Source organism: Cricetulus griseus, chromosome 3 (assembly GCF_003668045.3).
Source record: "Cricetulus griseus strain 17A/GY chromosome 3, alternate assembly CriGri-PICRH-1.0, whole genome shotgun sequence".
Lineage (NCBI taxonomy): Eukaryota > Metazoa > Chordata > Mammalia > Rodentia > Cricetidae > Cricetulus > Cricetulus griseus.
In genome coordinates this window covers 3,765,480-3,793,080 of record NC_048596.1, presented here as the reverse complement: position 1 = coordinate 3,793,080, position 27,601 = coordinate 3,765,480, and the positions used below count along the sequence as shown (strand labels likewise).

Below are 27,601 nucleotides of genomic sequence, written 5' to 3'. Positions count from 1 at the left end.
AAGACATAAATTGTTCACCAGAAAAAATTTCACCAGGAATAAAGTCTTTAAAATACATTTGAATCATCAATTTATTGTAGGATTTCTTTATACTATAATGTTTCCAAATATGCATACACAGGAAAATATATGTATATATTAGAATATAGTCAGTTAAAGGGCATTAAAATAAAATGTGATAAACATGTCTCTTTTGGATATATAGGGGTGAACTGTGTCTTAAGGTTAGAGCCTCATCATTTCTTGTTTCTTTTAAGTTTCAGGAGTTCATAAACTTCTCTTTTCCTTAGAATATATATTAAAAATGTTTTTTAAGGCTTTATAGACATCATGATTGGGACTGCACAGAGGCTTCAGAGCCTTGAACCTGTAGTCCTGGCACATTGGATTTTGGGGAAAATACTTTTATTGGGTGAACTGTGACAAATAGGTGACGACTGAAATGAGGAGGAGTGAAAGGCAGGGGATGGAGTGAGGACTCACACTGCAGGGCAGCCCCCAGGTGGCTGGGGCAGGAGACCAGCCTGAACTACAGACTGAGACCCTGTCTCTAAAAACAGGGTATAGAACAAAGAATAGAGCCACACTGTGAAATTGTTTTAACTTCAACAACACAAATAAAAATATGAACATCAAGTCTACAAAAACTTCACTCAGTTAATTTTTAGTTGTCTTGTTTGGATATATGAATGACGTGTGAGCTTGTGGGTTCTGTTTTACAGAATCAATTCCTGTCCTAACAATTGCTCTGGCCATGGAAAGTGTACAGCTAGTGTCCTCGTTGCAAGCCAAGTGTACTGTGAGTGTGATAAATACTGGAAAGGGGAAGCCTGTGATATTCCCTACTGTAAGGCCAACTGTGGCAGCCCCGATCACGGCTACTGTGACCTGACAGGAGAAAAACTCTGTGTCTGCAACGATAGCTGGCAAGGTAAGCGTGCGGGGTATGGAATGGCACTGGAAATTCTACATTCCTTGGTTTGAGTTTGTAAATCCAGGTCTCATTTCTTTTTCTTTTTCTTTTTTGGTATGTTTAGATTAACAGTTAACGTCTTAGTAATCTGCATTTTCACAGATAGCTGTAATCAGTCTTTCTCTGCTCTGCCAACCAACTCCCAAATAATGACATGGAGACTTACTAATTGTGAAAGCTCGAACTTACCTTAGACTTATCCCACTGCTTAAATTAACCCATATTTTTAGTTAATCTACGTTCTATCACGTGGCCTTTACCTTTCTTGCTTTCCATGTGTCCATGTCTCCATGGCCTCTCTGCCTCTCTTCTTCCCAGAGTTCTCTCTGTCTGGAAGTCCTGCCTATACCTCCTGCCCAGCTATTGGCCATTTAGCTCTGTATTAAACCAATCAGCAGGTGCTTTGGCAATTACGGATCTTCACAGTGTACAAAAAGATTATTCTGCAACAAACAGAATTGGTCAAGACTTGTCTACATGCCTTTTTAGAGCTTAAACGAAAGTTACACATTAAATGTAAAATTGTAGGTATAGGATCGTTATGATCGTCTGTAATTCTTTTGGTTGGCTCTTCAGACATTAGATGACTTCACTGGATTTAATATGTGGTGTATTCAAATTCACTTCATAAAGGGTAACAACATACTGTATTTCGAAAATAAATGCTGTCTCACAGGCAGGCACAGGATCATTTCAAATTATTTCTTAGGAGAGACTGACCCCTTGTGGCTATTTTAAAAATAACATAGACTTTCAGTAAGTAAAAGTTTATTTAGCTGCCTGTTGTAAAAGTTGGACTCCAAGTAAAGAATTCTGAAATCTGTTTGTCATCAGGATTAGCTTTAAACCACACTGAGGAGTTTGGGTTTCTTAAGCATCTGGGTTTATGGTCATGTATTTCTCACTGTGGGGTTGAGCTAAGGGGTCGTCAGCTACTTTGCTGACGACGTTTGCAGAGAGGCACCCTTTGTGCTGATATGAGAGTTTTTGACAGAGGGAACATTGACTCCCACATTACCCGGTGCAGAGGTGCACTGAGCATGTGTTCCAGCAATACCGTAGCAGTGGTTCTCTCTGGCCTAAGCATCGTACACATACACACTGTCTGCATAGTTTTGTCCTCTTTGGAATGTAGTATACCATGTGTGTATGGCATTATGGGGGTATATTCTGAGAAATGAATTGTTACATAATTTTGGAGTGTACAAACTAAGATGGAGTGTACAAACTAACCTCTTGCTAGGTGCTACAATCTTTGTTACCATGGTTGTATTACATGGTCTTTTGTTGGTGGGAACATTATTTTGGTGATTCATGACTGTAGCAGACATCATGTAGAGTGTAGGTTATAATGAGTAGCTTCTTTTACTTGGCAATATGTGTTTACATTTTCTTCCATGTCTTTGAATGACATAGCTAATTTCTTTTTAGTTTATCTGTTGATTGATCAGGACCTCTTGGTTGCTTCTGATATTTTCCATATAATGTAATTTGTACTTATTATTATTTTTTGAAACAGGATTTCACACTGTAGGCTTGGAACTAACTCATGTAGTCCAGGCTGGACTCAAACTTGTGGTAATCCAACTACCACAAACTCTTGATTGTATAGAAGTGTTTTGGAAAGCATTTATCTCTTAAGTTTATTTGGAAAAAGTGTAAAAAGAAAATATTTTTGAAGTAAATAAAAATCAAAACATTACAAATTCCTTTTATGTGCAAATGTATAGAATGGTAAATCTGAGAGCGGCCTTCAGGATGTGGCGGTATCTATGCCTTCTTAGCAGCTCCTTTGTCAGCGGGGCGCGCTGTTACTTTGTTTACTGTGCCTGAGTCACTGGGGTTTTGTTGAGAGCAACATAAATAGTCAGACTTCATTGTGCAGGAGTGATAGTTGTTGGACTCTTTGGAAGAGGCCAGTGTCTTTCTAGCTTTGATTGTTTCCTTTTGTAAATAGAGCTCACTGAGTTTTAGAGCCGCCCAAGGCCTGGCAGCTGCATACCACATTTCTTGTCCAATCTTACATCCAGTATAGACATGATGGCCAGTGGGTGTGCAGAGAAACGCTGTGTGCGTCTACTAGCACACTTGACTATTTCTTTGGCAAATGCCAACAGCTGTAGTGACCAAAGCACCCCCTGCCACCCAGCACTTCTGGAGGCTGGGTGTCTTAGATCAGAAACGAGAAAAATCAGGTTCTTGGAGGGCCTTTGTCCTGGCGTACAGACGATTACCTTCTTGCTGGTTTTTCTGCGGCAGAGTTAGAGCAAGAATGTGTGAGTGTGCCGTGCCCACACTTCCTCGTCCTTCACATTGGGGGTTAGGGCTTCACCTAGGAATTTTGGTGAACACAACGAACATGCAGTCTGTGACAGGATAATTTTTAGAGGGAATTAAATCTTACAGTCAGTTAAATTTATGAATTTATGAGCACTTCCCTACTCTCAGTTAGTGTTATTCTTGGTAAATCACCTAGCTTGTCTAGTTATCAATTTCATTTTCTTTATAAAGATATGTTTGCATCTGTCTGCTTCCTGGGGTGACAACTCTATAAAATGATATTGTATACATTCATAGTATTCTCTGTGTGCCTGTGTTTATGTGGGTGTGTGTCTGTCCATGTGTGCTTTCTGAGATTGCTGTTTGCTTTTTGAGATGGGCTGGGGGAGATGGATTATGAACTGGAGCTCATCAGTTGGCTTGGACTGGGAACTTCAAGGATCTACCTGTCCTTTCCCCCCAGTGCTGGGCTTATTTCAGATGTGTGTCATCACAATCAGGTTTTGGGTGGATGCTGGTAATCGTAACTTGGGGTTCACCCTGGCACAGCAGGCACTTTAACAATCAAACCGTCTCTCTGCCCTAAAAGAATATTCTTAAGGACTAATGCTACAGTGAAATTTCCTTTTTAGTAAGGAGACATTTGGTAGTAGCTCTTGATTTAATAATCTACTTTTGTAACCAAGTTTAATGCATTTCATTAACCTATAAAATTTGTATATGTGAATAATACTTGAAGATTATACACAGTGTTTAGGTATTCTGTGGACATTATGCCAGGCTAATAAAATGGGCAGGTTAGTTTTTTTTTTTTTAAACTAGAATAAATGTTAACCTGTATGCTTTCTTTTCTATTTCATTATTTTAAGTATCTGTGTATATAATCTTGATGGCTATAATTATCCAGAAATAGATCTTTAAAATGTTAAAGTTATTCTTTTCTGTGTTCATGGCTCTTGATAACATCAATAGTTTTCAGGATTTGTGCCACAGGGGCTATGTAAAGAGATCGATGGAGAAGTGACCCGCTCTTTTCTGCTCCAACCATAGTGTATCACTCTGGAGTAGTTTCTGTATTGGATTCCATGCACAACTTTATTTTAGCCCCATTATACCCCCAAATTAGGACATTGGAATCCACTCATTTTTGCTAGGAAAAAACAAAACAAAACAAAACAAAACAAAACACTTTCATTACAATGACGCCACTTACCTAAATTGTAAGAACCATATTTGTAGAAAAGTCTAGGATGATGGTTACCAGTCATACAGTGCGTTGTTTGTAAAGTTAAGTATTGCCAGAACAGACCGAGACAGACATCAGGGTCCTAGCAATTGCTTTGATGAGCCTGGTACGTATAAAGAATATTTTGGCTACTGTAACATAAGGTTTCCAGTGGGATTAGAAGGCAGTATTCTACAGAGTTGTTTTCTTATCTTGCTTTTCTCTTTTTTGGAGAATTTCAGATTTCAGTATACATGTTAAATCATAAGGAGAAGAAAGAAGAATGGTGGACATAGTAAAATAATTAGGTATGCTAAAATGATACAAGGAAGGCACTGTAAGAATTAATTTTACTTTCAACATGTGACCAATTATTTAGTTTGAGCAAAGCAATATATCCAACATATTAAGTATAATATAGGTATAATCTTGGAGATACTGTAAGTTTAATTCTAGGTGGTTGCAATGAAATAAACATAGTAATATAGTAAGCAATATAGTAAGTTATGTGTATTTTTCCAGTTTCCCAGAACACATGACAATGTTAATACAAAATTGTATAAATGTTCAATTATACTTTTAAACGGGCAATAACATTATAATAAGAATGTATATATCTTAATTAAAAACATTTAATTGCTACATAATGATAAACGATCACTTGAGTAGTTACTGAGTCTCTTTTGCTGGTGGAGAGTTCTGCTTGTTCAATGGCTCCCGGCGCTGGTAAAGGCTGCAGTAGCTGTGGCTGTTTCTCAAGGGGAAGGTCAGTGATGTTTGCAGGATCAATCTATGTGATACTGGTTGGTAATGTTTTACCCCGACAGAACTTCTTTCAACACTGGGGTCCATCCTCTCACACCTCTGTGCTAGCCAAGCAATAGTCTAAATTTGTCTTTCTAAAGTGTCCACAGCTTCTTTGACTGTGGATTTCATCTTGGGAACCCATGTTTAGCTCATCACAAGACGTAACTCTGTCTGTTAAAATCTTAATGTGAGCTGGCAGTGTCTCAGTTAAACCTCTGTGCTTGACTTGCAGGCCTCTGCTGTGCCCCCCAGCTCGGCAGTTACTTCCTTTACTGTAGTTGAAGCCCTAAAAGCATCCATGGGTCTGATAACATCTCCTTTAAAGTCCTCTCAATGTTGGCATTTTGACCTTCTCCCATAATCTCACATGCTCTCACTGGTGTCAGAATGGCGATGAAACACCCTAGAGTGGTTCTGGTTTGCTGCAGTCTCCATTAGCCCTTGCTGTTTGTTCACTTTATGGAACTGGCTTCTTCCCTTACTCCGTGTAGACCAGCAACCTCTGCTCACTCCACACTTTGCTGGTTCCTTTCCTTACTGCTCTCAGCGTTCAGAGAACGGAACAGAGGAGAACTTTACTGTGGTCTGTGCTCTGCTTCTGGATCAGGTTGGGTTTTCAGAGATGCTGTGAGTGGTTTGATTGTCCATTCAATCCTCCAGAACTTGCACTGTGAGCAGTGAAGTGAGGGCATTTCATCTCTGCTCATTCATTTTCTCTGGAGTAGCTCTTTTCATTTCCTCTGCATTCACGAAATGGCTCTTGATACAAGAGGGCAGCATCTGCTTTTTGCTTTAGCTCAATATTTGCTTTAGCTATTAGTTGACTTAATGTCAATGCTGTTTTGTCTCCCATAATGAAGAGATTTAGGAGAGGGAGACAGTAGGGATTGGTCAGTTCCTGAAGCAGCCAGAACACACATTTATTGGTTAACTTGTTGTTTTATATATGTGTGGTGGTGACCTCGGGTGATTTTCATAGTAATGCATTTATAGGTTAGAGAGTGAAAAACAGATCAAGAGACACAAGAGACACACTGCTCAAAGATAGCGATGCAGCTAGTGTGGCCGCAGGCCTCCGCTGTGACTAACACATCTGCAAAGTGCAGTAACAGGAAGTGCAGGGACACCAGGTGTGCCTGGATAGATGCTGCTGCCTGACTAAGTGCATCCAGATGTGACTTGTCATACAGCCAGAAGAGGACTGGAGTCTAAGGACTCCTTCTGTGACTCGGGTTTCAGAGGTGTGGATCAGCCTCATCTGCATCCTGCGGCGAGGGGACCCAGACTGAGCAGGCAAGCAGGAGACATGCTAAGTAGTTAGTGATGGTTTTCATTTTAGGAAATCTTTTATAGATTAAAATAGTTTTTGTTTTATTGTACTTCATTTTCTTTGTTGAATCATGAACCTACCTACTGAAGACAGTTTGGGTATTAGTAATGTGATTTATTTTCACTTTTGTTCAAGGGTTTATAATTTATAAATGCCTTATATACATGCTATTTTGTGAAATATTAAAAACTTGTGATAGCATTTGTGAGTAGACTGTTATTTCCACTTTGTATGTGAAAGCTTGGTGATTGACAAGGTAAACAAATTTGATTAAGGTGACATCATTATTGACAACTAGAACTTGAGGGTGTTCTTTTCCATTTTAGTATTCTAGTAGCATACTAAAGTAAATATGGAATTTCATGTTATTTAAGAATTTTTCATATATTCTGATATTCATTAGAACTTGTTATGATCTGATCATGTTTCCCTTGTTAAGAATTTATTTGCCGGGTGTATTTCAGCCTCCTCTTTTCACGAGGGAAGATCTTGGGACAAGTTCTTACTGTGTAGCTCAGGCTGAGCTTGTTCATCAGTGCTTGGGATTTCAGTCTTCCTCCCTCACTCCCTCAGCTTCTTGACTGATGGGTTCGGAGGTGTGACCCACCAAGAGGGGTCAGACTCACTGATGTCACATGTCTATCAGGGTGAACATTAGGTTCTTAAATTCTCCTAATCCGTGTAATCTGTTTCTGTAATCTGTGATCTTTGTTTAATCTGGTGTGTTGTGTGTGTGTTTATTTATTTATTTTTAAACAGGTCCGGATTGTTCTCTGAATGTTCCTTCTACGGAGTCTTACTGGATTTTGCCAAATGTTAAACCCTTCAGCCCTTCTGTAGGTCGGGCTTCACATAAAGCAGTTTTACATGGGAAATTTATGTGGGTGATTGGAGGATATACCTTTAACTACAGTTCTTTTCAAATGGTTCTGAAGTAAGTGTGTATTTTTAGAGTTTTATAGTAAACTAAGTTTCATTGTCCAGATATATAAGCAGATACTTTTGTGGTAGTGAGCACTTGTTAAAATTGCACAGATATGAGTCATGGAGTTTAGAGCATGCCTTAAGTGACACTTTAGAAGACACACTCTGACCATTTGGCTTAGAACACAGGGAATTTGGGAAGAAGAGTAGAAACAGGAATTTAGTCAGAATGAAACTATTCAGGGGATGAGTTTTCTCCAGAGAAGAGCAGGAACTGAGCCCAAGCAGCCGAATCACTAGAAGGTTGAGAGGGAGAAGAGAAACCAGCAAGCAGCATAGGAAGGAATGCAAGCCTAGGAAAGCCGCCCAGTGTAGTGTCTTCAGAGGGAAGCAGATATAGGAATTAAAGTGCCACCCACTTCAAGCGATGACCACTAAGTAAGACAGATGGCAGGAAAGTAGCCAAGTATTTGCTGTTAAGATGTTGACCTCAAAAGCAGAGAGGAGCAGTTGGAGCAGTTGGGTTAAAAAGCTTTCTGGAGTTATTGTAAGAGAGAATATAAATTAAGGTGGAGAAGCAGGGTGCTAGCCTGAAGGGGAAGTAAGGCCCCAGTGATGCTGCTGTTGTTTTAACTCTTTTTATAGATGTGTGTGCGGATCCAGTAAGACAAAAGGAACACACACACACACACACACACACACACACACACACACACACACACACACCACCCCCCAACGGGAAGATTGGGGGAGTTTTTGGAATGTTGCAGGACCTAGAGCACAAGGGACATGGAGCTCATATGTAGCAGGGGTCACTGGACTTTGGGAAGCAGCCCCTCTTTACTTCTGGGGTGCTGATGCATGTATGCCTTGCTAAATTACTATCCAGTGTGGAGTGTGATGCTGGAGTCAGCACTAACCACTGCAGAGGCGGAGTTTAGAACTTCAGGGCTCATTTGCAGTAGACGTCTACAAGTCATGCTTTGTGTCATGTAATGGAAGACTAGCTTACCTTTCACAAACCTGTATACTACTGCATTTACCTTGCACAAGTTAAAAGAGTTACTAGCAAGCAGGTTATATTTATACATGGGAAATATGTAGTTCTTTGGTGAATTTATTTTTTTCAAGATAAATATGAATAGAGGATAAGTATAAATATTAAAAGCAAGTGACTATTGTAGAAAGTCATTTTGTAAAACATCATAAAAGAAGGAATTTCCATGTGTTTTCAAGAAAAACAGGATTTTATTTTAATTTGAAAGTGAAGAACTCATTATTTTTAAGTTCATTGCAATTCTGAAATGCAATTAGACTAATCCTAGCAATGAATTCTCTACTCAAATTCATGTATCTGTTTTAATTCTTTAAAATTTAGAGTTTTAAATTTTTGAGTGCTCTGTGTGTGTGTGTGTGTATGTGTGTGTGTGTGTGTGTGTACCACGTGCCTGTGTGTGTGTGTGTGTGTGTGTGTGTGTGTGTGTGTGTGTGTGTGTACCACGTGCCTGTGGAGGTCAGAATAGGGAATCACATCCCCAAGAACTTGAATTACAGATGGTCCTCTGCCTGGACAAGTACTCTTAGCCACTGAGATATCTCTTGAGTACTGTATATTGTATGTTTAAATAATTGACTGGAGCTTTATCAACAGTTTTTAAACACAGGCCATGAAATTGTTAGTTATACTTCCTTTTGAATTTAAAGAGAATTTGGATTCAACTGAAGAAACACATGCAGAAATTAGCTTACTGATGCAGTTAATTTCCTTGTCTGTAGTTACAATTTGGAAAGCAGTATATGGAATGTAGGAGCTGTATCAAGGGGACCTCTCCAGAGATATGGGCATTCTCTTGCTTTATATCAGGTAAGTCTCACATTTAAAAAAAATCTGGTTGTTGTCTTAAGAATTTGTGTTAGAAAAATACTAGATCTCAGATTTATTTCAAATACTCAATGAGAATAGTAGGCTCACGCTACAGAGAACTGGTAAACTAACATTTCACAACATGGCTTTATGTTGGACATGTACATCAAGGAAGATTGAGGGCTTTTGGTGGGGATGGGAGTCTCCCCTCCTTTGGTTGTTTTTGAGATATGGCTTTGCTAAATATCCCAGGCTGGCCATGAACTAACTGGCTGCTGGCCTCAAGTTTGGGGTCCTTCTACTTTAGTCTCTTGGGTTCTGGGATTATAGCATGCCTAGTTATTTTATTATATTGGTCATAAAAACTGAGGTAAAGTGTAACATGCTGAACTAACAGACAATGATCTTGTCCATCTACTTGTCTCTTGAGTCCTGGGATTAAAGGTGTGTGCTACCACCACCTGGCTCTGTGGCTAGCTAGTATGGCTGCTGGGATTAACTGTGTATATCACCATTGCCTGGCTCTGTGGCTTGTGGCTAGTTTTGCTTTCTGTCCCCTTAGGCAAGATTCAATAAATCATAAATAATATATCACCACAGTAAAGTATAAATGAGTTTATTCTTTGAGTGACACTTAAGGGTAGAGCTCAGTGACATTAAGTATATTTATATTATTGTATAATCACCATCATCTCCATAATTTTCTTTTTAAATCTAGTAAAACTACAGCAGTACCTATTCTCCCCTTCCCCCAACTCTGGATAGCTTGCAGTTTGCTTCGTCTCTGAGTTTGACTGGTCTAGGTATGAGATGGGAGTGGAATCAGATGGCATTTGCTCTTCTCTGCCTTGTTTTCTGCAGCATAATGTTTCCAAGTCTCATTCATGTGGCAGCACCAATAATATTTAACTATACATGTGCATTAAAAAAATCCCACCTGTTAATGGGCACTTAGATTACTTCCACCTTTTGGATACTGTGAATATCTGTTTGACTGACTGCTTTTAATTTTTTAGATGAATTCTTGGAAGTAGAATTGGAGGATCATGGCAATTCTGTGTTAATTTTTTGGCAACTAGTATACCCTTTTGTATACCGAGAGTATCAATTGACAGCCTGCTAGTGTTTATAGCTTCCATTTTGTCTACAGCTTTGTTAACAGTGTTTTCTATTTTTAGATAATAGGCCCTTGGTGATATAGGGTGTTACTACTTTATGATTTGTAGTTACCTAACAGTTTTTCTCATTGCATAGTGTTTTGTTTGTTCTTTTAGAAGCGTTGCTTTACTATTGTTGTTCTTGCGTTGAACTCACAGAGATGTACTGGCCTCTGATTTAGGATTAAAGGCATGGGCTTCCGTGACCAGCTACCACACAGTCTTGTTGGTTACTTTCGTATCACCTTTGAAGATGTGTTTATCCAACTCTTCTTATTTTGCATTTTTATATTGGCTTGTTTCTGTCATTAAATTTTAGGAGTTCTTTGTTAAATTAACATTTCACCAGAACTATGATTTGTGAGTATTTCTCCTTTTCTATGGTCTGTTCCCTCTGTCAATAGTGTTGCTCTTTGGTGTGTGGTACTGGAGATTGATCCTAAGGCTTCAATGTGTACCAGACAAGTGCTCTGCCTCTGACCTACAGCCTTGGGGGTGCAGGGCATTGAACTTAAGTACTTATACCTGCTAAGCACATGCTGTAACATGCAGTTACATGTCCTCAGTCCAAAAGTCCAGGTTTTATGTCTTTCTGGTTCATTTATTATTTTTTGATTTTGGTGATGTCAGTCAGCAACATGAAGCTTTTTCCTTATGGTTTTTAAAATTTCCCTCTAGTTTAAGCACTTTAGATCTTACGTTTGCATCTCTCTTCTACTTGGGGTTTGGTATGTGGTGTGAGGTAAATGTCCAGGTTCATTCTTCTGTGTGTGGGTAAATACTTTCCTGGAACCACTGGGTGGGAAGACTGTCCTTTCCCTTCGCACTGTCTTGCTATCCCAGTCAGAAATCATCTGACCATATGTGAGAGTTTAATCTCTGGGCTCTCTTTTGCAGCATTTGTCTGTATGTTTGTCTTTATGCTGTTACCACACGGCTTTGGATTGTAGTTTTTAAATAGTAGACTTCAAATTTGTTTTTTTCCTCCTAAGATTGTTTTGGCTATTAAAGATCACTTAGAAGTTCTATGAATTGTAGTGTAGAGTTTCATGTTTTGCAAAAAGCATATATATGTATTCACAATTTAGATACGTTAAAATATTTTTTAGTGCTCAGAATAATGGGTTTCTGTAATGTATTTTTACTCCTTTTGTATACGTGTGCAGGATAAAGGGCCTATAGAATGAGAGAGAATCCCTATCAACTATATATCAGATAAGGCATTAACATCTAAAATCCCTAAAGAACTCTAAAATTAAACATACACCCAGAGGTCATATACTCAGAAAATAGACAAATTAATTGAACAGACAAGTCTCAAAAGAACCACAAGCTGCCATGCTGTATTCCCATAATTCTGGTACTCAGGAGATCCCAGGAGGAACCCGGAGTTCAAAGCCACCCTTAGCTACATAGCAACTTTGTACTAGTGTGGACTACATGAAATCCAGTCCCTAAAAACCCAAATTAAAAAGAAAGAAGACAAAAATAAAGCTAGCTAATAAATACATGAAATAATGTTTGTAATTCTTACTCATCAGGGAAATAAAAATTAAAACCATCCTGAGATCCCATTGTCACCAAGAAAACAAATGAAGGGCTGGAGAGATGCCTCATTGGTAAGAAAGAGCACTTGTTGCTCTTGAAGAGAACCAGGTTTACTTCTCAGTGTCCATCTGATGGTTTCAGATGATCTGTAAATCTGGTTCTGTGGGGCCTGACCCTCTCTTTGGATCTCCATAGTAAACAGGCACACACCTGGTATCATAAACACATGCATGTGGGCAAACACTCACACACGTGGAATCAGCTTAAAAGGAAACAAAACAAAGGCCAACAAATGCTGTCAGGATTGTAGCCGAAGAGGCCCTGTATGCACCACTGGTGGGAATGTAAACTGCCATGGCCGCTATGGAAATCTCTACGGAGGCTCCTTCAGAGCTAAAAGCAAACCCGAGAAATGATCCAGTTACCTCTTGTTATGTCAGCGTGCACCAGAGACGCTTGCTGATCCATGCTTATTGTAGCGCTGCCCGTAAGAGCCAAAACACGGAGCCAACCTAGATGCCCACCAGCCAACAGAACGAAGGTGCAATTGGGAAATCGCATGGTGTTCTGTTCAGCCATAAAGACTGAAATTATTTGTAAGAAAGTGGTTAGAACCACATATCATGTTGAGCAAAATTAGCCAAAGAGAGGCAAAAACTGCTTGTTTTTCTCAGAGGTGGAGTCTGTCTGTCTGTCTGTCTATCTATCATCTATCTATCTTCTATCATCTATCTATCTATCTATCTATCTATCTATCTATCTATCTATCTATCTATCATCTATCTATCTATCATCTATCTATCTATCTTCTATCATCTATCTATCTTCTATCATCTATCTATCTATCATCTATCTATCTATCTATCTTCTATCATCTATCTATCTATCTATCTATCATCTATCTATCTATCTATCTATCATCTATCTATCTATCTATCTATCTATCTATCTATCTATCATCTATCTATCTATCTATCTATCTTCTATCTATCTATCTATCATCTATCTATCTATCATCTATCTATCTATCTATCTATCTATCTATCTATCTATCTATCTATCATCTATCTATCTATCTTCTATCATCTATTTCTATATATCATGAAATGAAGTGAGTACTGTGAGCAAAGAGGCAAAGGTGTAAATGGCAGATGAAGGGACAGGAGAGAGCATTATGGGAGACAGAATATCACATCTCTCACGTGAAAGTCTAGATCTGATTATACACATGATTTTATGTAGCTAAATGGACATATCTAGGGCACAGGGGGCAGAAGGGAGACTGTGTGGGTGAGGGAGTGGCTCAGAGAGAGAGAGAGACACAGGAGAGAGAAGGGAGACTAAGAGGGGAAAATATGCACAGACGCAGAAATATATGTGTATAACAATGTCATAAAACAAGGTGGGGAGAAGGCTCTGGGTGTGGGGTCTCCCTTTTATCATGGTCTGTGAGGACAACGGGAGCACAGATGTCAACTGCTGTCTCCATACACGCTTACCCGTGTGCACAAATGTACAAACATACATGTGTACACACATGAGGACCTTTTTAGTGACTAATACACTCTTGAGGTCTCAGTCTTAGGACTGCTCAGAGCCGAGAAAAATGGTTCTATCAGCAACAACACCAGATCAAACAAGATAGAGAAATACACTTAGAACTGATTAAAGTAAGTACCACTGCTGACTGGAGAGCAGAAAGTGGCAAAAGTGATATGCTTTAACCTTAGAAGTTATGTAAAAGGAAGGAAGCAGGAGGGGGAGTGAGGTTAAATAAATGAAAGGAAAAGGCTGGGGTGTAGCTTAGTTGGAAGAGTGCATGAACTGTTATTGTATTTGATCTCCAGTGCTGCTTAGGGCCTGCTGGGATGCATTCCTGTAATCCAGCACTTGTGAGGGGGAGGCAGGAAGACACAAAGCCGAGTGTCAAGCTCACACACACACACACACACACACACACACACACACACGGAGAATAGGAGCTTCAGGCCTGAAAAATTCAAAACTGACAGTTACCCTCATGCGATGAGCTCAGTTCCTAGCTCAAGGGCAGGGACCCTTTTCCGTGGTACCTGAAGTTTCCAAGTTGTGGCTCTCCTCCTCACCTCAGCTGCCTACTGTGGCTGTCTATGCTGGAGTGAAGGCAGGTTGAGCCCACACTTTCTGATGTATGCTTGTTTCTTGTTTTCAGGTACCCAGGTAGATCACATTTTCAGCAATAGGTTCTCTCTCAACACAGAGCCTGTCCGCAGCTTTCTGAGACATGGAGAGTCCTTACCTGGGGTGCGGCTCCCCTTTGATGCTGACCCATCAAGATGGGGGAGCCACTGTGTCACTCTAGCCCCAAATTGGACTTGAGGCTTTCACAGAATGTGGGCTAGTTCTGTACGGGTTGGACAATGGATGTTTTTGCCAGGGCTTCCTCGCTGGGATGAAGCGTTGCAGGGACTGGAGCCTGTGCCGCCATCTCCTGTCAGCTATGCAACACTTCTCTGTTTTACTGTCTGTCTGCCTGTGGTTTTTATTGTTCTTCCAGTCATCTTATTTTTTGTTATCTGGCTCCTCTCATCTACTGCATCCCAGAGATGTGGCTTCTCATTTGCCATCTTGCTCATGAAGTCTCCTTGGCAGGCTTTGTAGCTTTTGCTCTTACACTTACTTATTTCATCCATTTTAATAATTCTATGTATGATATACCATAAGGCTTCAGCTTTTGTTTTCATGTGTGTTTTCCCACATCATTTATTACAAAGAACATTCTTTCCATTTGAGTAGTTTTGTCACAAACCATTGACTGTGGGTGTATCTGCCCATCACCAGTTTATCTCTGGACTCTGCATTCTCTTGTGCTGATTTATGCCTGAACCTCACTGCCTTGAGACTTGTTTTGTGTTAAGTTTTAAAGAAGTTTTGTGCTTTTACAGACTATTCTGATTTTCTGCAACCCTTGCTAATGAAATTTAGGCTTCTGCAAAGAAGCCAGTTAGAATTCTGATAGAGATCGTGGTGTCTGTGCATAGACTTTGAGGTCTCTGTATTAGCAATGTTACGTCTTCTGATCCCTAAAATGGAGTATCTTTCCATTTATATTGTTGTACATTTCATTTGTCTAATAGCTTCGGTTTTGAACTCTTCTGTAAATATTTTCCTAAATATTTTTTACTTTTGGTGTCAGGGTAGCTGCTTTGCTGACTTTGCTGTTGGTTAGTTGATCACAAGTGTGTGGACATGTATGCACTTTGTGCACCGACCACATGCTACATATAACTGAATTCACTTGCGAGCTCTTCATTCCTTGGGATCTTTTATATAGAAGGTGATACAATCTGCTCATAGACATTGTCTTCCATTCCATTTTATCTGGGCTCTTACTAGTTTTTGCCTATTTGTCTTAGGTAGGCCTTCTAGTACTGTTTTCAGTAGGAATGAAAAGGTAGGCATCCTTATCTTATTCTCAGTCTTAGGGGAAAGAATCCTACATTTCACAATTAAGTATAATTTCTGTTTAGTGTTGTCCTTAGATAACCTTTACCAAAATTGAAGAAATCACCTTTTATGGTCTATACCATTTTTGTATCATTTATAAGAATTATCTGTGAATGAAACTAATTGGGTAATTTGTAAGTGTTGCAAAGATTTACCTAAGGTGAACTGAAGATACGCAGTTTTCCCTCAGCCAAAAAAGGTAATAAAATGTACTTCAAGTAATATGTAGATGCCCATGTTTTTGCTGGCTAGTGCTGGAAAACACTGAGTAATTGAGAATAGCAAGAACAATTTGCATAGGTGGTGAAATTAAAATGTAACTGTTAGGGACTCAGATTGTTCAGATACTGGGAAGACTCCATGAGTGGTGCCAGCCAACTTCATGGTGCGGCTTTTCTGGTGTGTGAGCGTCGCCCATAGTAGGACCACTGCACTGCTACGCACTGAGTTTCTGATGTGATTACTGCATTTTCCACTCACGTCACTTCAGGGGTCTCTTCTCGTGTAGAACAACCAGAAATATACTTAGCAGAGTATATAATGTGAGCATTTAAACTAAAATACATTGCAGCAGCTTTTGAAAGCATAGATTAGTTTTGCTGTAGAACGAATTCTAGTTGGTCTTAACAATAAGTTCAAGCTGAAAATCAGGGAAGCAAAGCAGCCAGCCACTAGGGAGTTCTTACCTCTACCAAGGCTAAGACCAAAGAGGTGTGTGTGTGTTTGGGATGGGGGGACACGGACGGACACACACCACAATCCTGTCCTCAGAGTGAATGCAGACTGCAATATTCTCTACCAAACCACAGACTCACTGAGACTGCACTGAGCTCCTGCCTTATATTCCTCTCTAGTGCTGGGATTAAAGGCGTGTCATCCCGAGTGCTGGGATCAAAGGTGTGAGCTCTGTTCCTCTTTTAGACTCATTCACTCTCATGTAGTCCAGGGTGGCCTTGAACTAACAGAGATCTATCTGCCTTTGTCTCCTGAGTGCTGGGATTAAAGTTGTGGCCACCACCACCTGTCTTCTATGGCCAACTGGTGGCTTAGGTGTGTGGCTAGCTAGTGGCTTAGCTCTTAACTAAGTGTGTGGCTAGTTAGCGGCTTAGCTCTGCACTCTGATCTTCAGGCAAGCTTTACTTGTTAGATTACAAACAAAATATCACTACATTTTCTATGTTGGTGTGTTTCCATTTGAGGTACACTGTGAGCAGTTACTAAAATGTAGCATTTAAATATAGTCTTTTAAAAAAGATTCGTGCATGTTGTTAAGAAGTAACTGTTTTGTCTACCAATGTACTTATTTTAACTTACAGGAAAACATCTTTATGTATGGAGGCAGAATTGAGACAAGTGATGGCAATGTCACAGATGAATTATGGGTTTTTAATATCCCCAGCCAGTCATGGAGTACAAAAACCCCCACTGTTCTTGGGCATGGCCAGCAGTATGCGGTGGAGGGACACTCAGCACACATTATGGAGCTAGATAGCAGAGATGTTGTCATGATTGTGATATTTGGATATTCTGCAATATACGGTTACACAAGCAGCATACAGGAATACCACATCTGTAAGTTTCATTTAAAATGTCATTTCTTTATGGGTTGGAGCCCTTTTATTTTTAATCTAATTATTTGGTGAAAATGGTGAGTTATTTTAGATTGGACTTATAAGGCAAGGACTAATGTTTTTTCAGTGTCATCTTTTTGATTATGCTATGTTTTGTTCTTTAATATTTGGTGTATCTGTTAGCCAGATGAGGAGGAAATGTTACATACTCATTTCCAAAGACACAAATATTCTTAAATATGAGACGTTCCAATAGATGGTGCTGTTTCCTTGGATTTTACCTATTAATGGAAAGCTGAAATTATCTCTTGTCTTTGTGTTTCATGAATTTTATAATTTTCACTTTTCTGTATTAAGTTCTTAGTCCCACTGCTAGACCTGTTAAGTACATTATCAAGGGTGAGCTGCCAGCTTCTAAAGATCATTACTAGTATTTGAGGCAACCTGGTCAATCTGTGCATGAGTTTCTGGATTATTGTTCTTTTTTCCTTAAGTAATTTTTTTCTAGTCTCCCCCTTCTCCATTCCTTAAGACATTTTCATGGAGTAGTACTTTTTTGTTGTTTTTAGTTTGTCTACAAACATTTATCTTGCTGCTATTTAAAGTTAAGAATATACTCATTTCTGGGTTTGTTCACTTGCTGAGGTCCAGTTCTTGGCATTTGTGTTAACACACATGTAACCTCACAGACTCCTTCTGTAGGGTCAGCAGGACCTCCCCTCTGCAGGCACATTAGAAGTGAGAATGCCAACCTGTGGGTCTCGACCCATCAACAAACCTGTCTCCAAAAGTATTTGCCATTCATCACAGTATCAAAACTACAGCTGTAAAGTAGCAGTGAGACTCATTTTATGATTTGGGTCCCCGCAGCATGAAGACCTGCATTAAAGGGTCATAGCCGAGGAAGGCTGAGACGCTCTGGCTTAGCGGGAGATGCAGCTCACAGTCTCCCCGAAGCCCTTCAGGTGGCGGCAGGCCCGTTTTCGTGTCCTCCATACCCCGGTGTGAAAGCGGGACATGCCACATCTGGTCTTGTACTGTCATTTCCATTTTAGTGTCCTTGCCTCAGTCCTAACAGCCTGGCTGTGGACCTCACTGTTCCTCACCTCATACTCATCGTTTGCTGGTCTATTCAGTCATTGTTCTGTTTTCTGGACTTAGATTCTGGCTTACTGTCATCTTGTCTAACACACACGCACACCCCATATATATATTAATTTAACTTTCTTTTTTATTTATCTTTTGTGTTTTTCACATCATACATCCCAATCCGACCCATCTCCTGTTTATGCAGTTAGCTTAGGTTTAAGAGAGTGGTCATGTAACTTTTATCTCTTTTATATAACAAATTTATTTCAAGTTTGTTACACAGAAGGCCATAATGAATATTTGCTGTATACTTTATTTTATTAAAGTCTATTTTTGAATAACATAAGTACATATAAGGTAAGTTTCCCCTTTTTTCTTTGTAATCTTAAAAGTTGAATTTTCAGTGTCTTAGAATTTTGTATGGGAGACCTAGGACACAGTCTTCTCTCAACCCTCACTGTTGTACCTTCAGTTATGTACCAAGTAGCTCTGTCTGCTCATGAAGCTGTGCCAGAGTTACCTTGGCGCTTTTGTGACATTTTGGTTGTATTCTTAATGAGTTAACTTGGTGGCTTTGTGACATTTGGTTGGACTTTTAATTATTACTTTAATTATTACTTGAGTTTTGCGACTTGTTCTCTTCTTGCTGCAGCGTCAAACACTTGGCTGGTTCCAGAAACTAAAGGAGCCATTGTACAAGGTGGATACGGTCACACCAGTGTGTATGATGAAGTCACCAAGTCCATTTATGTCCATGGAGGTTATAAAGCACTGCCAGGCAACAAGTACGGTCTGGTGGATGACCTTTACAAGTACGAAGTTAACACCAAGACTTGGTGAGTAGATCAGGTAAAAATGTGTGAGAGGAAGAAACCTTGATAATAGTTGTATGATAATATTTGGATTGGCTCTTTTCAATATATTTTGATAGTATTCTTTCCCCTTCCCCTGCTCTCCCATACCCTCCCCACCTCCCAACCATCATCTTCATGTTCTTTTTCTCTCAGTAAAAAAACAAAAAGCAAAAAACCCAAAACAACTGCCAACCTCCCACAAATACCAAAACTAAAACAAAACAAAACAACACACACACACACACACACACACACACACACACACACACACACACACACACTCACACTCAAAACCGTGGAATTCATTTGGTGTTGGCCAACTACTCCTGGGCATGTGGTGTGGCTAGAGGTGTGGTTGATATATCCAGTGTCACTCCATTGGAGGGAACTGATTTTCCATTGCAGGGATCTTCTTGGTGAGGGGTGGGATTTGGTGCCCACTTCCCCTTGCTGTGGCTTTGTCTGACTTGAACTTGAGGTCTTGAGTGTGCTGTCACAGTCCTGTGAGTTCCTATGAACTTGAGCCCTATTGTAATAATATCTTATAGTTGTGTAGCAGTGGTATTTATGGAATGACGTCACAGAAAAGCTTTTGAACTTTTAACATTTTTATGGTAACATACTATATTGTCAAGCAGCCATAGTACAAAATAACAAATTCCCCTATGTATAAACGATATAATTTCTGATCCCATAGGAATACCTACAAGGATCTCTGATACATTCATTTTAGATGAATAAAATTTTGTTTACGATTGTGATCTCAAGCTTTGGTATATGTCCAGGATTTGTCCCTATTTACACTATCATTTTAATATTTATTAACCTCACAAAAAACATTTTTCAGTCTTCTCATTTAACGTGAAAAAAATACAAATATACATTAGGATATACTTTTTGCTTTTTTACCAACAGTGATGTTGCACTAGTCATGTTATACTAGCCTTCTGAGGCTTATTTACAGCAATTTTTCTGAGGTGCATGCATGAAAGTGACATTGTAATGTGTTACCGAGCTGCCTTTCTGTTCTCTAGCACTGTGAGCGTCCAACAGCAGGGTGTGCCTTGCTCTCCATGGTCTCGGCAGCATTTGTTAGTGAGGATCCTACTCCTGTCCTTGTAGTGCTGGAGACAGTAGCTCAGTGATGTTTTGATGTGAGTTTTCACTAGTTAATATGGTGACTTTGAACTTTTTTTGTGTGTTCATTTTTCTCTTTTTGTTTAGTGTATGGCTTATTTATATCCTTAACATTCATTGTTTTGCTAGAGATACTTTTTCCTTTGTGTTTTGTGGTTATAGTTTCGATGTATGACTTTTAGTGTACTTATATGTTCTTTTGGGATCTGAGAAATTATGCTGTTTGTTTTAAGACAGTCGACATGTCCGCTGCAGGGTTTCATGCATTTAAGGAGAACTGGCTCATTAGACAGGGTTTTAGTGATTGACTCCCTTTTCCCCTCAGCCTTCCCTTTGTTCCTCTCTGTCTGAGGGGAGTAGGGCTGTGAGACTGCCTGTGGGGAGTGACTAATACCACTTTAACTTGACAAAAGATACCAAGTCACAGAATGAAGCAGCCTCATGAGCACCAAGGAGAAGGGAAATTAATATAATTAGAGTGGAAAATCCCTCCAAAATGAAGACAACAGTAAAAACAGAAGGAGAAGGCACTTCCCTGTCTTGGAGGCAACTAAGAACTAAGACTGGCAACTGGCAGTTGTTTCTTGTTCTGTGACGTACCTGCGTGGTGGGTAGCCCATGCGCATGTGTGTGCTGGATACTGGGGTGCACGTACATCTGTGCAGCCGCGTGTTCGCCTGTGTGCGCATGCCTGTGGGGCTTGAGGATGAAGTTGAGGAGTCTTCCTCTATCACCACCCACTTTAGTCACTGAGGAAGGGTCTCTCAGCTCACCAGACTCTGCTGATACTTCTCATCTAGCTGGGCTGCTTGCCCCAAGGACCCACTGCTTGTCTTTTGCCTTCCACACCCACCTGGCCTTGATGTGGCTTTCTGGACTGAACTTTACACTCTAGTAGACAACTTCTTAACTGGACACATGGAGCCCAGGAGACACAGGGCTTTCAAACGTCTGAAAGAAAACATCAGCCTAAAATTCTGTCTCTAATGGAGATACTCTACAAAAGCAAACAACACAGACATTTTCAAAAAAACCAAGAATTTAATCAGACAGCAACACACCTCAGCATAGGAGAAAAAAGTGTCCTGTTTTATAATAGGAGTATGTTTGATGTCACTTCTGTGATTTAATATCTTAAGCTACTGGTTTATGACAATGTGGCATATTAAAAGAAGCTCAAATTTTAATGTTCAGTTAACGGACGTTTTTATTTTCACTGTTGGGAAGGTGTTGAGGCGTCACTGTGGTAGATACGCTCAGAGCCTGTGTTGCCGCATTCCTGCTTCCTCGGTAGTTAGATCTGATTTGTTGACATTTAAAGAGTGGAGGAATATCAGCAATGCTTTTCACTCCTCCAAGATAATTGTTTTATCTTGTTAATGTGTTGTGCTAATTGACACTGGCCTACCGAAGGGCTTCAACTCTGTTTTAAAGGTCTGTTGCCATTATAGCTCTGTGATGTGCAACAGCTCATGATGCCTTTTGTATATCTGCCTATTGACCACACAGTAGGAGCCTGTCAACATGTTTTCATTGTTCTTTTCCAGGCTCTGTGTGTGTGTGTGTGTGTGTGTGTGTGTGTGTGTGTGTGTGTGTGTGTGAGTGTGTGTGTGTGTGTGTGTGTGTGTGTGTGTGTGTGTGTGTGTGTGTGTGTGTGTGTGTGTGCATGTGTGTGTGGTGTGTGTGAGTGTGTGTGTGTGTGTGTGTGTGTGTGCATGTGTGTGTGTGTGTGTGTGTGTGTGTGTGTGAGTATGTGTGTGCATGTGTGTGTGTGTGTGTGTGTGTGTGTAAGTATGTGTGATAACAGAGACTTAGAGTTTGAAAACCTATTTTTCAAGTGAGAGGAAAAAATTGCTAGGAAATATTTCTGTAGATGTAAGTGATATCTACAGTAATGACTATAAGTAATGCTTCCAAATAATTAAGGTGTGGTACTGTATCAGTTTTATGCTTAATGCCTTTGAAATCACATACACTTTAGAAAATTTTACAAGGCTTATACCCAGTTACATGAAATGGTCTCTTCAGACTTCAGCTTGATATTGTAGGGTTATTTTTACATCATTGCATTCAAAGCTAATTAAATTGCCCAGTTATTTCATTTTACTTTTTTGGTTTTCTCTAAGAAAATTTACCTGTCAGATTTTGGAGACAGAACAATTGTGTAAGTCTGTTATTAGGTAAATCCTATTTCAGGTAATACTGTTGGTCATACTTAATGTCTGCATAGTGAATGTCTGAAGGCTTTTTAATAAATGCCTTATTGAACGTTTATCAAGCTGTTTATGAGGTTAACAAGAAAAGCAGAAAAAGTACGGACAACTCTCTGAGGAGTTGAATTGTAAGGGAAATTTGTTAGTAGTGATGAGGTGAGAAGTAGCTCGAGAGAGCATCCTTTTTAAGGTTGAAGGAATAATAACGTTTGTGTACTGACTCAGGAACCATCTAGCAGATGCAGAAAATGGACAGAGGGGGACGGTTTGCTGGAGCAATGTTTGCAAAGGCTGTGGCAGCGGGATGTAGTACTGAAAAAGAGAGGAAGCAGATGCTCCATGATCTTAGGGTGTCAGAGAGGGCAGGCTGCATGAACACAAAGTAAGACAGTGGGTATAGGCGGTGAGAACCTGTGCACAGGTCAGTTATTTTTACTTTCTCAGTGAAATAAGAGTAAAGCCACTGGTTGAAAACAAGAACGTGAAATAGGAGGTGATTTTTGCGGTGATCAGTTAGGAGAGAGAGAGAGTGGATGAGCTCGGGAAGTGAGGGATGGTGAGACTCTGTTGTCAGAAGTCGTCATGCGTGGGCATAGATGGTCTCAATGGTTTCAGTCCTGGGGTTCGGTATTTGGCTTCAATGAGCACTTATATGGTGTAGATGTTCTGTTTCAGTCTATTGGTCCATATACCAGTTTTCCCTATCTGATTATTTAAGATGATAAATTCTTGGTCAAAGGGAGTAGTGTCATGTTCGATTTTACCCAAGCCATACTCCAATTTGGATGTCTGATCATTGCCTTCTCACCATTGGTGAACGGGAGTTTCTGACTCTATGGTCTTCACAATTTGATATTGTTTCATTTGCTGTATGATTGTGGGAAATTATGCCTGGTGCTTGTTTTGTCTTATTTATTATTTTTTTGTGTGGATATTGTAGATATGTTTGTGCATGCACATATGCCTGTGTATGTGTGTTTGCTTATATGTGGAGGCTGAAAATTTACATTGAGCTACTTTATTCTCCACCTTAGTTTTTGAGACAGGGTCTTTCCCTGAACCCGGTGCTTACAGATTTGGCCACACTGAGTAGCCAGTGAGCTCCAGCGATTTGCAGTTCTCTACCCCTTACCCCTGAGGTTAAGGCACACATGTCTGTGCTTGGCTTGGGTGCTAGAGTTCCAAACACAGGTATTTTTGCTTCCCTGGAGACAGGCACTTACTGGTGAGCCATCTCCTTGGGCTCATAGTTTTGATTTTAATTTGCATTTTCTCTTTTACTAGTAACAACAGAACATTTTTTCATGTCTGTTGCACTTAGAGTGCTTCTTTGAAGTTTAGTGCTAATATTCCTCCCATTTTGTTATATTTGGTAGATTTGTGTATATTTCTTTGTAATGTTAGTTTAATCTGGATTTGGCAAACATGCTCCCCCAGATCGTGGATTGTCTCTTCATTTATTGTTATTTGATAACTAGAACGAATATATATATATATATATATATATATATAATATATGTATATATACACACACACACACACACACACAGAAGTAAATTTTGTTTTCTTTTGTGGGTTGCCCTTTGTACTTGCTTATATAACACTATTCTACAATATTTTATATTTTTATAAGTGTTTTTTACATTTTGTTCTAATTAGTTTCACAGTTAATTTTCAGTCTAGCTAAGTAAAGGTTTGTGTGTATGGGTACAATAGATACTCACTAGATGTTGTCCAAAACAGTTTATTCCTTTGTCTACACTATGGAAAACATTAATAAGAAAACTATTCCTAGTCAATTAATATTTCCATGCTTTTATCAATGAAATCTGTATGTTTTTAAAATTAAAACTCACATTCATTTCAGTGTGTGTGTGTGTGTGTGTGTGTGTGTGTGTGTGTGTGTGTTTGGGGGTACATTTTAGCACACGCCTGTGTGCATGTATACAGGCTACAGTGTGCTTGTGGGGGGTTGGTTCTCTTCTTGTCAGGCATGGCAGCAAACACCGTTACCCCATGAGCTGTCTCATCTGGTATCATTTTCTTATGGATGCGATTACATATTGCCACGTGCCTCATGTCTCCTAGAAACAGAAATGTATTCTTTCATGGCTGGTATAGAGAATGTGCAGTTTTAGTTCTGGACCGGGCAGCAGAGCTGGACTCCTGGGAAAGGCTCCCACAAGCATCCTCTGCATCTCTAGTGTTGAGGGCACACTGGGATTACTCCCTTGTAATTGCACCCTCCTGACCTAGACTTTTGTCTATACATGACTTGCTTCATAAAGACTCCAGGCACTGAATATGGAGTCCATATAAATCTCATATTGACAGGACCTCACTTACCTAACTTACATTGTGACGTCCTTTTACTTTGGCGCAGACATTTGCAGAGAGGTCACATTCTGAATTTGTAGGTATGTATTAACTTTAGGGAGAATAATAATACATTCAGTGAATGTTGTATTTTTTTCTTTCTGTTTTTATCTTGATGGAAGTAAAACTGGTATTTATGTCTTATGCCAGACTTGCTGATATAGTAGTTTCTAAGTTCACAGTAGTTGATCAGATTCTATATGAATAGTGTGAATAAATCCCTTTTTGGATTTCAAAGCTTTCAGGCTTATCTTTCCATGCCCATTGCATCCTCCCCTAAGTGTAGAATAGAGGGAAGTGATGGTTAAGTAATACATATCTTTGTCATCCCTCAGATTTAGAGAAATGCTCCCAGTGTTTCTCCAGGAAGACTGGTGTTACTGTGGATTTCTTAGAAACCATTGCTAGGGAGGTTAAAAACTATCTTAACAGTTTCTACTTCATAGGTGTCATCTTGTACAAAAATCAGCTCCAAATGGATCCAAGACTTCCATGGGAAGCCCGAAACCCTGAAGGTGCTAGGAGAAAACACAGGTCATATCGTAGGAGATGGAGGTGTAGGAAAGACTTTCTGAATAGGGCTCCAGGGGTTGACAAATGGGACCTAATAAAATTAAAAAGCTTCCCTATGGCACAGGAAGCAGTTGTCCAACTGAAGAGGAAGCCTGCAGAGTGGGAGAGGATCTTCAGCTGCCCATCTAGTAGAGGGTGACACCAGTGTATGCAAAGAGCTAAAAACAAAATTCAAGAACACAAATAACCCAACCAAAAACTGGCTGTGGATCCAAATAGTGTTCTCAAAAGAAGATTTAGAGGTGGCTTAGTTAAAAAGAGTTCAGTGCCCTTAGCAACTAGGGAAATGCAGATAATAGTTACTTTGAGATTTCAACTTACCTTGAACACTTTGGCTATGATCAAGAAAACCCCTGGCCACAGATGTTGGTGAAGAAGCAGGGAAATGGGGCCCCATCCACTGTTGGTGGGGCTGCCAACTGGTGTAGCCATCTTGGAAATCTGTGGAGATTCCCCCAGAGTGCTAAATTCAAGTCCACCGTAAGACCCAGCCTCCACTCCTGGGCATGCACCCAAAGGACTTGACATCTCACTCGGCATTTTCTTGCTCAGCCATGCTTTTTGCTGCTGTAGTCACAATATTCAGTAAGTGGAAACAGCCTGAGTGACCTTCAACTGACGAATGGACAGTGAACATGTAATACACAATGGAATTCTACGTAGCTGTAAAGGAAAGTTCAGTCATGATCTTTGCATGTAAATAGATGGGATTAGATGGTAAGTATACCGAATGAAGTAACACAGACTCCCAAAGACAGGGGCCACATGTTCTTTTTGGTTGTCAATCCTAACTCCAAATCTGTTGATGTCAGTATATAACCTAGAATAACTGTAGAAACCAGGAGAATGAAAAGGGACCATGAGGGTAAGGGAGCTCTCTAGAGAAGAGGCCAGTAGGTCCCAGGTGCTATGAAGGGTGAATGTGGGGGACAGACTAGCAAAAGCTCCAGGGTCAGCCATGGGACACCTGACTTTGGTTTGTTGGATAGCGAGTCTAAGAGAATCTCAGAACAACATAGGAATCTGCTGTTGTCCCTGCTTTCTTCTCTGAGCTAAGATACTATAATGAGGGCCTTTGAGGTCCAGCCCCAAGGTTCTCTTCAGTGTTCAGATCGGATGCTACAGCAAGCAAAAGGAACTTAGGGTATCTGAGGGCAAATAATCTCTCTCACACAGTGCCATCCCAAACAAGTCTCTTTATTTTTCTGCCTCTATTCTATTCTCCTGTCCTAATTTTAATTCCTCTTAGCTTCATCTTCTCTAGCCTAAAAAAGCTTCTTTTACAGGAGGCTTGGAGCATCAAAAAAAAAAAAAAAAAGTACAAGGTACCTCTCATTGGTCAGAAGCACATTCCTAGGGTTAGCAACAAGGAGCTGAGCCATTTGCCATGGCAAGGCAGGGCTTCAAGGTTTCAGGAGTAAGACGGTGACCAGAGGGCAGGAGCACAGTGCCCAGTGAGGTAAACTTTGAGGTATAGGTCTTTGTTAGTAGACTTGGCAAGCGAAGAATTGTCATGCTATTCTTAGGGTGCTTTTTTAGTAATCTTGGTTAGAAACCTGCAACTCTGACCTTGTCCATAGCTGTGAAGTTTTAAACTTATGATCTATTTGCAAAAAGCCTTTGGTCTAGTTTGAACTTGCTCTGAGGTGAAAGTGAGCTAATTGTGTGCAGTTACTCTGAGCAAAAGGGACAAAGCTGGCTTTTAAGTGTCTGTAGTCCTCATGGGACAATAGAGCTAGTTACGAAGCATGTCCCAGCTCATATTCTACACACCAAAATTGTACAGCCAAATGAAAAGTCATCTTCCCGACTATCCACAGATGTATGTGCCCATAAGACTGACATGTAATCCAGAGATTACATATTCACATCCCATGAAATTATACACTACAAGGCAGGATAGGGGAGACACCAGGCTGCTTTAGCAAAAGTGAGCTACAGTTTCCAGAGTCGATGGTCCTGCAGGCCTTGATGGACAGAATTAACCACCGTCAGAGTCGGTCTTATGGTGGGTTGACATCTGAACACTAGTTGTCACCTGCTGTAACTCTCAAGGCCTCTGACAATACTATAGCTTCAGACCCAGGACTTAGAGGTATCGAGCTGGAACTGGTCTGGAAGCCTCCTCTTTGAAGACTGTCATCATATCTCAAGTTTCTCTGTAAGCAGTCAGTAGTCCTGCCCAGTTGTAAAG

General features: G+C 40.0%; 1 protein-coding gene across 1 annotated transcript in view; it reads left to right on the top strand.

The window, feature by feature from the left end:
* The window catches only part of LOC100764329 (attractin-like protein 1), a 542,646-nt gene that overhangs the window by 28,458 nt on the left and 486,587 nt on the right, over positions 1-27,601 (top strand). Inside the window, 5 exon segments of the mRNA XM_027406896.2 lie at positions 723-931; positions 7,375-7,549; positions 9,316-9,403; positions 16,911-17,166; positions 18,907-19,090. Of these exon segments, the coding sequence (XP_027262697.1) occupies positions 723-931; positions 7,375-7,549; positions 9,316-9,403; positions 16,911-17,166; positions 18,907-19,090 (912 nt within the window).